At 38.3% G+C, this 12,283-nt stretch overlaps 1 protein-coding gene across 2 annotated transcripts in view; it reads right to left on the bottom strand.

Annotated features, from left to right (window-relative positions):
- Positions 1-1,657: 1,657 nt before the first annotated feature.
- The window catches only part of SIPA1L2 (signal induced proliferation associated 1 like 2), a 314,324-nt gene continuing 303,698 nt past the window's right edge, over positions 1,658-12,283 (bottom strand). For both annotated transcript variants that reach the window (XM_089669771.1, XM_089669772.1), the window contains 2 exons: positions 9,419-9,500; positions 1,658-5,047 (listed from right to left, as the gene is read on the bottom strand). In XM_089669771.1, coding sequence (XP_089525897.1) covers positions 4,901-5,047; positions 9,419-9,500 — 229 coding nt within the window. In that variant the 3' untranslated portion in view covers positions 1,658-4,900. The remainder of the gene's footprint in view (positions 5,048-9,418; positions 9,501-12,283) is intronic.

The raw sequence follows: 12,283 nt of genomic DNA, 5'->3' as shown, positions 1-12,283 counted from the left end.
ACAGCTGAGCAACAGACCAGGTCTGTTTTTCTTTAGCTCAGGTAAGACGCTTCTGACGTTGTTTGTTGTTCAGGAGCGGCTTAACAAGAGGAATACGACATTTGAAGCCCATATCCACGATTCGTCTGTGTGTGGTGGCTCTTGAAGCACTGACTCCAGCCTCAGTCCACTCCTTGTGAAAGTCCCCAACACTTTTGAATGGCCTTTTCCTGACAATCCTCTCCAGACTTCGGTCATCCCTGCTGCTTGTGCACCTTTTCCTTCCACACTTTTCCCTTCCACATAACTTTCTATTAATGTGCTTTGATACAGCACTTTGGGAACATCCAACTTTTTTTGCAATTACCTTTTGAGGCTTTCCTTCCTTATGGAGGGTGTCAATGATGGTTTTCTGCACAACTGTCAGGTCAGCAGTCTTTCCCATGATTGTGATTCCTACTGAACCAGACTGAGAGACCATTTAAAGGCTCAGGGACCCTTTGCAGGTGTTATGGCTTAATTAGCTGATTAGAGTGGGACACTTTGAGCCTAGAATATTGCACCTTTTCACAATATTCTAATTTTCTGAGATTGTGGATTTGGGGTTTTCATGAGCTGTAAGCCATAATCATCACAATTATGACAAATCATGGCTTTAACTATCTTCCTTTGCATGTAATGAGTCTATCTCATATATTAGTTTCACCTTTTAAGTTGCATTACTGAAATAAATTAACTTTTGCACGATATTCACATTTTTCGAGTTTCATCTGTATACTGCTTAAAGTATAACAAAATGGTAACAGGAATCATTTTGCCATAAGACTTTTGAACTACCAATCCATGACGCCGTCCCTTATTGTCAAGGAAGAATGTGGTAAAACCCTACCAGGATATTCCTTGATATTGGGTTGGTCAACATTGTGCTTGACAAAGATATTTTACAAATCTCAGTATTTAATGTTATTGCTCAAAGTAACATTAAACCTTTATTTTTTTTTACATTAAAATAACAAACATGGTATACTTACCTCCTTGTCACATCATTTGATTGACAGCAGTGAGAGGCAATGGCTTCCACTGCTATCAATCTGCCCAATAAGGAGGAAGATAGTAGCGAGAGCAGCTGCTCTCATGCACATCGTTGGGTCAGATCAAGCTTAGGTAAGAATAGGGTGGGGGGATTCTGCTGCACAGAAGGTTTTTTTTTGCCTGAATGCATTAGGTAAAAAAACCTAAGGCTTTAGAACCACTTTCAAGTAATTAAATTGTGTCAAAAATGTAAATAAAAATATGCCAAGCAGAATGCTTTCTTTGTGTGTAGGTGTCAGGTCCACCTTATATGCAAGCAGCCTAGCATTAAAATAACTTTGACTTTCTAAAAGGGCATCTCATAATCTAAAATGTTAAGATATGGTGTATGATTTCTAATTTGAAAAAGGGGTTCCTAGAAAACTACATTACATCTAACGATACTTTTCTGACTTGTACATCAAGAAAGAGGAACATCACATTATTGGGTAACTGACTAGGAGAACACATACATATAGAACTGAGTGTTACTGTAATGATTAATCATTCTTTATAAAATACCATTGAAGCAATAAACAGCCAATGTTAATCCTTCCAAATTTTGCTGAAGACATACAATTTAAGAATAAAGGTTTGCTGACAGAAATTAAATTTTACAATATATATTTTTTTAATCTATTGCACTAGTAATGACTTTTCTTTTTGCAAACTCAGGGTTAGCAACAACATTAGCTCTGATGTTTCAAATACTGTATTTTCATGAGTTTTATTCATATTCTAATGCTTTATATACAGATATTAAAACCAATCATCTTCATAAAAGTACAGTTTTATTTTACACAGCAAACAAGTAAATTATGCGCTTGCCTGAAAATTAATCATTCAAAATATAAAAGAAAGGTACAACTTAACCTTGTACTAGCAGCGTGTAGCACGGTTTGTTTCTTTAAAGAGAACCAGTCACTAATAAGTATTGCATGAAATAATATTGCTTTTAATTAAGTTGTGTTGATAATTTAAATAAGGATTATGTATCCCCTAGATAATATGGAGCTGGTAATTGATATTAAATTTCATTACCAAACGTAGGGTGAAGATATGTTTGGCAATGCCAGAATCACTGACAAAAAAATCTAGTTGTCATAACTTTTCCCTTGCAAAAATAACCAACACAAATATCAACAGGATATATGTGGAAATGTACAACTTACTGTATGTCTGCTTAATTGGATACTCAAAGCACTGTTATCTCTTTGTGTAAGCGGGACAAATAAAACTATTACATTCAGGATGGCCAAAACATACAGTACCTCATTTGTTTTAAGCAAAAACATGATAAACAGGCCACTTGTCAACCCTGGAAAAAGTTTACCTTCCTCCTTTGTAATCCAAAATATGAAAAATGTATCTAAAGTTATGGTTTAAATAATAACTGCTTTAATGTACTTAAAGCACATGAAAAGGCAAAATACTTTAAGTTTTGGATAGCATGGGATTCTCATTAGCATGACAGGAACAATTTATTGAACAATAAAATTAGCACACTTACATATAAGGTTCTTGACATTCGGCATAGGAAAGGTTGAGCTGTCAGTAAGCAACCCCAACATGCTAATGAGAGGAAGGGGTGTGGGCACACTGACAGCCACACACAGCGCTAACCATTCTACAGTCCGAACCAATCGTATTGAAACTAAAAACAAGCAGATTATGAAGCCTATCGTAGTGCAGCATGATATAAATGCCCCAGACAGGTATAACCATAATATTATAACTGATGGAGAACTAAGCCTTGAGGGATAAAAAACAAAGTGGGAAGGGGAAAAGAGAGAGAGAGAAAAAAAATAAGGGGGGGGGGAGGAAGAGGAGAGGAAAAAAGAGAGGAAGAAGGGTAAGAAGGGGAAAGGTAAATGGAATGGGCAAAACCCCCTCACAGCTAAGACCTAGAGGGACCAGACAGTGCAAAGTAGCCTGACAAGTATATGGTGCCTCAATGGATGGCAAACCACTACTTTGAGTCTCAGGGGTCTTTCACACTTTGAGTCAGATCTTTGACAAAGAAGAGTGCTTCTGAAATGCATTATCGCCCCAGTACCGCCCCCTCCTCACACTACCATGTAGGGATTTCCACAAGACAGAGCGTGAAAAGCTTGGATGCCAGGCATTGGTGGCTTTTTAACAGCTGTCAAACCCAGTTCTCTCTCATGGCGACTGGGCATACTGGAACAGCCGATGCTCACTGACAACTTTGCGGCACTCTCAACCTTTCCTATGCTGAATGTCAAGAAACTTACATGTAAGCGTGCTAATTTTATTGTTCAATAAATTGTTCCTATCATGCTAATGAGAATCTTGTGCTGCTCTGCTTTTCTTGTCTGAGCTCACTGGATCTCCCCAGATCTCCCTTGCAACCTGCAGGAACCTTGTTGCATGAAACTGGCTCACATCTACACTTTGTTGGTACCATTAATTGATACCTGGAACTTATAGTACGCTTAACTGGTTTGTGGATTGTTTACTTAAGTTTTTTAACATACCATTGGAAGTCCATTTTGTTGGATCTTCCACTTTGACTTCTTCTGTGAAAGCCTCAGCACAGTAAGTGATGATCATTGTGAACAAATTCAACAGGACATTTGAAGCACAGACACAGGTACTAAGGAAGTGATATTTTAATATCCTGGCTGACTACTGCTGGACCCTTAAGAGTTCGAGAGGCCAAATTCAGCAGAAAATAAAACACTGCTTCTTTTTAGATAACACTTTTGTGCATTTTATCAACCTGCTATATAGGCTATTCTCAAAGCAGAGCTGCGTTTTACCAAAAGACCTTACCTAAAACAAAAGTGCTCACCAGTTTGACACAATTTTGCCTCAATGTGTTATCATGTTATCAGCATAATATATTTCTTTGTAATTGTATTGTTTTGTGTAAGAAATAAATGACAGGTTCTCTTTAAGCTCTGCTAAAGCAGAAAAACAGTGTCTCAGTCAATTGACATTTAGGTACTGATAAAGCAAAGACAAAATAACTTTAACTATACGGAAGTGTTAAATGTGAAATATTTTCAAAATGTTGTTAAAAAGTGTACAGACTGTGTAACCATTCAAATGATTAATATACAAACGGTGAACATTCCCACAAATGTAAAAAAAAAAAATCTAAACTTTTCGATTTGCTTATCAGTAGTTACAGAAAGTTATTTTTTTCTGGTGAAAACAGCCACCTAAACAAATAAATACATATATATATATATATATAAATAATTAACAAATCAAACACTATTCATGAACAAATAAATAACTTGTGATTCAACCCTTTAAAATAAACGTGAGTTGTGCTTATTGCTATATCAATATAACGATGTTGATTCATGTAAATGATTAGAGCACCATGTCATGGGAGATTGGAAAGTGTAGTTCTGTTATACAATACATCTATCCAACCTTTTTAGCATCTTCCACAAGAAAACCCAATTAGCCTCATGATTAAAAATTGGAGGGGATGAAAAGTGCCTCTATTGCTCATAACAACCTATTAGATGTCGAATTTCATTTTCTAAACTACACTAGAAAAATAACAGTGTGACTCTAAGAGATTGCTATAGCAATGTCTCCATTCCCCTTCTCTTTAATACATGAGGCAAATTGAGTTGTAATTCAAGTGCACCTTAAAATGAGAAAGTTATATTTGAAAATCTCTAGCATAGCAAGTTATACATTCAAGTTAGGTGTTCACAACCTCACCATCTTAATAAACAGAGATAATATTTACAAAATTATTGTTTCTAACCTTTAATAAAGTGTCAGTTAAAATTAATTCAAAATGTCATATTGCCGCATTATTACATATTATAGTCCGAATATCATGTACATACTGAAAAATAATTTAGTTTTTCTTCTCCACCGAGCTGAAAAACCATTCTGTAAATTTTTGTAGCTGGGCTGAAGCAGTCTGGGATTCCTCTTGAAGCCTTATGTTATGTTGACGCAAGTGGTGCACTTCAGCCTGTAACATTGCCTTGTGCTCTTTTTCCTGCAAAGAACCAATGCCAAATGTAAGATGTAAAAACAAATTACGGATTCAGCAGTACAGCTTCATAGATACCACAAGTTTCAAGTTTGTTTGTTTTTTGCTAAAAAGCAACTGTTTAAAAATATCAGTACAGCTATTCAAATTATAACACAGAAAACAGTGCTAAATTAAAATGTGTTCATATTAATGAAATAAAAAATACCATTCCCTGTATAATTATTTTAACTAATAATACATATAAAGTGCAAAAAGTGAAAAACCCCAATAAAAAGTGTTATTAGTACAATAAAGTGCATAAAATCTAAAAAACAAAAAAATGCACATTTCCTTCTGTAGACCTATCCATATTAAAATCCATACCAAAGTGCAAAATGTCAATCTCACTGCGGAGTGAACAGTTTTATACTCAGGAGTGTGGTGGACTCTGCTAGCACATGCTTTGCGTCACATTTTTAAAAAACTTTTACACTTTTGCACTGTTGAATTAGTAATACAGATTGTTCCACAAAAGGAAATGTGTATGTATTTATTTTTGGGGATTTTATCCATTTGATTGCACTAGCAACACTTTTTCTTGTGTTTTTTACACTTTGTAGTATGCAAAGTGAGTTACAATATATTTATTATACGGAGATAATTGGTTTGTTTATTTTTTTAGTTTATCGAACTTACATTGTACGTGATGGACATGAGCAAGGGTGGTAAGACTGTGGGCATTATGTGTAGAAGACAATAGCAGAGGGTATGACAATAAGCACTATATAGAAGAGGAGTTTGTAGGGCATAATGGTGGGTAGTATATGCAGGGGAGGAATGCAAAGGAAATGGAAGTAGCCAGTATGTGCAGGAGAGGAGTTTGAGAAGATATGAAGGTGGGTAGTATGTGTAGGAGAGGAGCATAGCATGTATAAGAGCAAGCAGTATGTGTGGGAGAGAAGTGTGGACAGTATGAGAATTAGCAGCACAGTCTACAGTGCCTGAGGTGGAATAGGCAGCATGAGGTCAGTGAATGAGGTACGGTGTATAGTGCAGGAGTTACAGTATGCGACAAAGTGTGTAGTGCCCACCAGACACAGTGTGAGTGTAGGGTGTCCATCAGACATTCAGAGGCTGTCTAGCCTCAGTGATGCTCAGGCTGTTCTCCGGCTATCCCAGCAGCTTCCTTGGCTGTTTGATGCCTTAAGATAAATGGTGCCCTAGAGCAGGGGCGGACTGACAACTCATGGGGCCCCCGGGCAATAGGGGATCATGGGGCCCCTGTGTCCTTGCCCAAACTCAAAAAAGCCTATGAAAAAGGTACCAGGGGCATCTCATGGGGCCCCCTACTGACCCCGGGCCCTCAGGCAGTGCCCGAGTTTCCAAATGGTCAGTCCGCCCCTGCCCTAGAGTGTGGATGCACTCCAGTAAGGGGTGAGGAGGAGGCTCTTACCTTTCCCAGCTCTCATAGAGTGAGTGTCCCACAGCTTTTCTTTCTCACACAGGAGGGGTAAGTTGGGATCTCTCAAATCAATGAAAGAGGTACAGGCAGGTGCTTAGATGTACAAGGAGAGGTAGAGAGAAGACAAGTGTGGCTCAGGGAAGCCCCAGCCAGTGCAGCAGGGAAGCTGAGAGTGGCAGCATAGGCTCGAAGGGGAGAAGGGGGTTAGGTGATAGCGTGAGAGACTGTGGCCGTGTTTGAAATGGAAACAGATACACAGTGTCACATGCACTTGTGTACCTGTTGCCTTTTAGATGATTCCTTTTAATAGATAAATATAAGGGTCTAATTATAAATGTCTTTGTAATTTAATGCCACTTTGCTGACTTTATCAGTAGCAATTTTGTATTTTTTACTAGTGCTGAGCCTACACTGTCAGGATTTAATTTTGGCACCCACTTGTGGGCTCTTACCAATGTTACTTTTTGTAAGTGATTCTCAATTAAATTTTTTTGGTTTTCTTTCTTTTTTATTTTGTGAGGAGGCTTCCCATATGCAGACATTTTTTTTAGTCCAAACAATATTTATTGTCAAGATAATAAAGAAAACGGAACAGTACTTACAGAATCCACAATGACATTACTGCAACAGCAGGATTACACATAAATAGAACAATGTGGATACGCAGATCCCGTAATAAACAGAATACCAGAAATGGTAATCAAACAAAACAAAGACCACAAAGATCCAAAACGTTCTTGACAAGATCTTGCTTTTTCCTTTTTACATCTTATTTCTTCCCGACCAGATGTAAACAGAAATGGGGGAAAGGCACAAAGCCCAAAACATGTCTTCAAACATCCTATGCAGAAATTTATGTGAATGTATGTGCGTTTTAATAGAATCCAGCATTTTGTGTGCCTTATAAAACCACACGGATGTTTGAGTACCCAATTTAAACACATAATTCATCATCTTTTCAAGACTGTATTGATAGTGGACTACAAAAAGGGTGAGCAGGGGGGTCATATGTATCTAGATAAATGTTTTGATGAAGAATGGGTATATTATACTGTTATATAGTTTTTTCTTTTCTATTAATTTTGTATTTTTTGATACAGTTTTAGAGTGTTTGCGGGGAAATAACCCTGAAGAGGCCCAGGATTGGCGAAACATGTTGGGATTTGACATCTGTATACTACAATAAATAGTCAAGTTGCATGTGATTGTGAAGTCATTATAATTGTTTTTAAACTGAACGTAATTTTAATGGCATTAATAAATTGTTAATTTTAAATGACTTAGTTGTGTTTTGCACCTTAAAAATCCCTAAATCTTCTGGTAATTGCCTGATAAATATACCAGGGAATGTTTGTAATCCCATCAGTTTGAGATTCTTCAGATATGATTTAATAGTGGTCTGTGGGGTTTTTGTGAAATTAACTGTTTTCCTGCCGCCCTATAGCAGATATACTGCTACAGGGTGGCATGGATGCACAAAATCACGTAACTATAAGTGATCTTACATTTCTGGATAGGGGGTGCATGCGAGCTGTGCGCATGCCCTACCCGCGCCTCTATTTGAGCCTCGACTGTCAATCACCATGTCCCGACCGGTAATTACTTGCCGGCACCCGGTGATTGCCGAGCATTAAGGACGGAGGGAGAGAACTGTATGTAAACAATACAGTTCTCTACCCTGTCAGCTCCTGCACACTGCTTTGTATGGATGTGCATAGCACAGCCATACAAAGCAGTGTGCTCATAGTTGAAAGCTCACACACAGCACACAGTTAACTTTTTGATCACCCCACATGTTAACCCCTTCCTGCCCAGTGCCATTAGTAGAGTGTCAGTGCTTTTTATTAGCACTGATCACTGTATTGGTGTCACTGGAGATGTCAGTGACACCAAGTCAGTTCCCTCACGAGTGTCAGAATGCCCACCACAGTCCTGCTATAAATCGCTGATCGCTGCGATTACTATTAAAAACAAAAAAAATTCCAGTATCTATAACGCCATTTGTAAACGCTATAACTTTCACGTAAACCAATTACTTTACATGTATTGTAGCAGAATACATTTTGGTCTAAATTTATGATGAAATTTGATTTTTCAAATTTTTTTACTGGACATGTTTAATAGCAAAAAGTCAAGAATATTGTTTTTTTTTCAAAATTTTTGGGCTTTTTTTTTATAGTGCAAAAAATAAAAACCACACAAACAATCAAATACCACCGAAAGAAATCTCAATTTGTGGGAAAAAAGGACGTAAATTTAATTTGGGTGAAGCATTTGCATGACCGCACAATTGTTAGTAAAATTAACGCAGTGCCATAACACAACAAATGGCCTGGTCAGGAAGCGAGGGCAAGTGGTTAATGTGGTGGGTCTGTTTTGTGGTAAGTCCCTAAATGACATATGTTTATTCACATGGCACTTGCTAGAAGTATAATTACTTCTGCAAATGGCATGAATTTGCTATCTATGGACGAACCTTACATGAGAGCCCTTGAATTTACCTTGAATTCAAATGGCGTTTTATGCTGTATCCAATTTCACAGTGCAGCAAGGACTTTGTATGCAGATAACACAGTAGACTGCTCGCTGACCTTGTCTTGTTTGGCATGTAACTGGCATGTAACCTTTCTACCAATGGAATAATTGCCATAACTAGCCATTTACAGTAATAAAATGCAATAAAAACTAGGATGTTGCAGCAAACATATCCTAAAATTCTAAACCGCTTATGTGATTGTTATTTGGCATTTGTGTCTAGTTGGTGGTTTAAAATTGTGGAACGTCCTAATGTTAATAAAAGAAATGAGGTAAGAGAAAAGCATTCCGAAGCACTTTTGGCAGAAGACTACAATGCAGAAAGTTTAAAGTTGGAACAAATAATTGCAGGTTGACTAAATTATAAAAGCAATGTTTTATGTCGAATGACTGCTTACTTTAAGAAGGTCTGTTTGTAACTTTTTCAGAATCACTTCAAGCTGGTTTACTTTTCCAGTGAGTGAGGACTCAGTGCTCTGCCTGCAACAAAAACATGATGTGTATTCATAAGTCAATCACATAAAATACATTCAGTAGAACTGATGTGCTTTATTGTCAGCTGAACCATAACAGTTCCTAACTTAAAGTGATTGCAAAGGTAATTTTTTTTTTTAATAACAAACATGTCTTACTTATCTGTTCTGTGCAATGGTTATGCACAGAGCAGACCTGATTCTCCTCTTTTGAGGTGTCCTGGTGGTGCTGCTGGCTCCTTCCCCCTTCTAAGTGCCTATATAGCTAGCCACTTGCTAGGGGACCACTTTTGTGGGCTCAATCCTGAGCTGGGCCCTGTGTGACCATTGACACATACAGCTCAGCCCCGCCCCCTCCTCACAGGCTTTGATTGACAGCAGCAGGGGCCATTGGCTCCTGCTGCTTCCTCCATGTCCATTGAGTGAGAGAGTACAGAGAGAGAAAGAGAGAAGAGAGTCGCTGCTCTTGGGCACAGATCGGGGGAAGGGGGGACGCAAGAATGCATTAAGGTAAAAAAATCCTTCAGTCTTTACAACTACTTTAGGTGATGCTCCAAGCAAACAAACAAAAAAAACACACCACAACAAATCAATGTGACAAACAGTGTACACTCCAAAACCAAAAATTAAATAAACACTAAAATCAAAATAAATAAAATAAAAAATTAATAAAATAATAAGTAAAAGAAAAGGTGAACACTCCTATAGGGCAAAAATGCATACAATTACCCTCATAGAGTAATATCAAGCCTTAGAGAATACTCAGGTGTTGTAGTCACTTTCCAGACTTCAGTATGTTGTGTATAGGGTAAGCCTTTATGACTCTATCATCCTCATGTAAAGAGAGAAAAGCCCATGTAGCAAGGTATAGTGGGTAACAAAAATATTTAATAGTATTGCTTACATTAGGGATAGTATCAATCAGTAATAAGTTCCCATGACTCAGCCTGAGCTGAATTACGTCAGACGTCACGTCCTCTGACGCGTTTTGTCACTACCGGACTTCTTCTGAAGGATGACGGAGTCATAAGGGCTTACCCTATACACAGCATACTGGAGTCTGGAAAGTGACAACACCTGAGTATTCTCTAAGGCTTGATATTACTCTAGGAGGGTAATTGTATGCATTTTTCCCTATAGAAGTGTTCACGGAGTGTTTACCTTTTCTTTTATTATTTTATTTTTTATTTTATTTATTTAATTAATTTAATTTATTTTGATTTTAGTGTTTATTTATTTAATTTTTGGTTTTGGAGTGTACACTGTTTGTCACATTGATTTGTTTATTTAATAGTGTACACAGAGTGATCACACGATTCACGTGTTACTCACGTTTTGAATCCGATTTAGTTTTTTGTACGTATTTATTATAAGTATATACTTATTGGTTGTGAAAGTACAGTTGTGACCAAAATTATTCAACCCCCAATGCTGTAAAGGGGTTTAGGGACTATAGTGTACATTTGGAATTGTATTCAGAATCAAATCCTACAAGGACGTTGTAACTACCCAAATGCAACTAAAATGACATCAATTGTTTATGTAATACAGTAGTAAATGGTTCTTATGTGGTTTCTTCATTGCCACAATTATTCAACCCCTTAAAGACTACCACTCTGAAGAACAGAGGTTCATACAGGTGCTTTCCATCAGGTATTGAAAACACCTGTGGATGTCACCGAGCAGCAATCAAGCATAATAAGCACCAATTAGGCAGCTTTAAAATGACTGTGATACTCAGCTCCTTCTAGACATTTACTGGTGTGGTTACAAACATGGTGAAGGCAAGAGAATGGTCCAGGAAGACAAGAGAAGAGGTGATTTCTCTTCACAGGAAGGGCAATGGCTATAAGAAGATTGCAAAGATGTTAAACATACCAAGAGACACCTTAGGAAGCATCATTCGCAAATTCAAGGCAAAGGGCACTGTTGAAACGCTACCTGGTCGTGGCAGAAAGAAGATGCTGACTTCGACTGCTGTGCGCTACCTGAAGCGTAGAGTGGAGAGAAGTCCCCGTGTGACTGCTGAGGAACTGAGAAAAGATTTGTCAGATGTGGGTACAGAAGTTTCAGCCCAGACAATAAGACGCACACTGCGTAATGAAGGCCTCCGTGCCAGAACTCCCAGGCGTACCCCCTTGCTGTCTCCAAAGAATAAGAAGAGTCGACTGCAGTATGCCAAAAGCCATGTGGACAAACCACAAAAGTTGTGGGATAGTGTTCTGTGGACTGATGAAACAAAATTAGAACTGTTTGGGCCCATGGATCAACGCTATGTTTGGAGGAGGAAGAACAAGGCCTATGATGAAAAGAACACCTTGCCTACTGTGAAGCATGGTGGAGGGTCAATCATGCTTTGGGGCTGTTTTGCTTCTGCAGGTACAGGGAAGCTTCAGCGTGTGCAAGGTACCATGAATTCTCTTCAGTACCAGGAGATATTGGATGGAAACGTGATGCAGTCCGTCACACACCTGAGGCTTGGGAGACGTTGGACCTTTCAACAGGACAATGATCCCAAGCATACCTCCAAGTCCACTAGAGCATGGTTGCAGAGGAAAGGCTGGAACATTTTGGAGTGGCCATCGCAGTCACCAGACTTAAATCCGATTGAGAACCTCTGGTGGGACTTAAAGAAAGCAGTTGCAGTGCGCAAGCCTAAGAATGTGACTGAACTGGAGGCCTTTGCCCATGAAGAATGGGCGAAGATACCCGTAGATCGCTGCAAGACACTTGTGTCAAGCTATGCTTCACGTTTAAAAGCTGTTATAACTGTAAAAGGATGCTGTACTA

Source organism: Staurois parvus, unplaced genomic scaffold, assembly GCF_062004578.1.
Source record: "Staurois parvus isolate SC_StPar_1 unplaced genomic scaffold, SC_StPar_1.0 ptg000081l, whole genome shotgun sequence".
Lineage (NCBI taxonomy): Eukaryota > Metazoa > Chordata > Amphibia > Anura > Ranidae > Staurois > Staurois parvus.
Note: the sequence above shows the minus strand (reverse complement) of the source record. Positions and strands in the feature narration are given on the sequence as shown.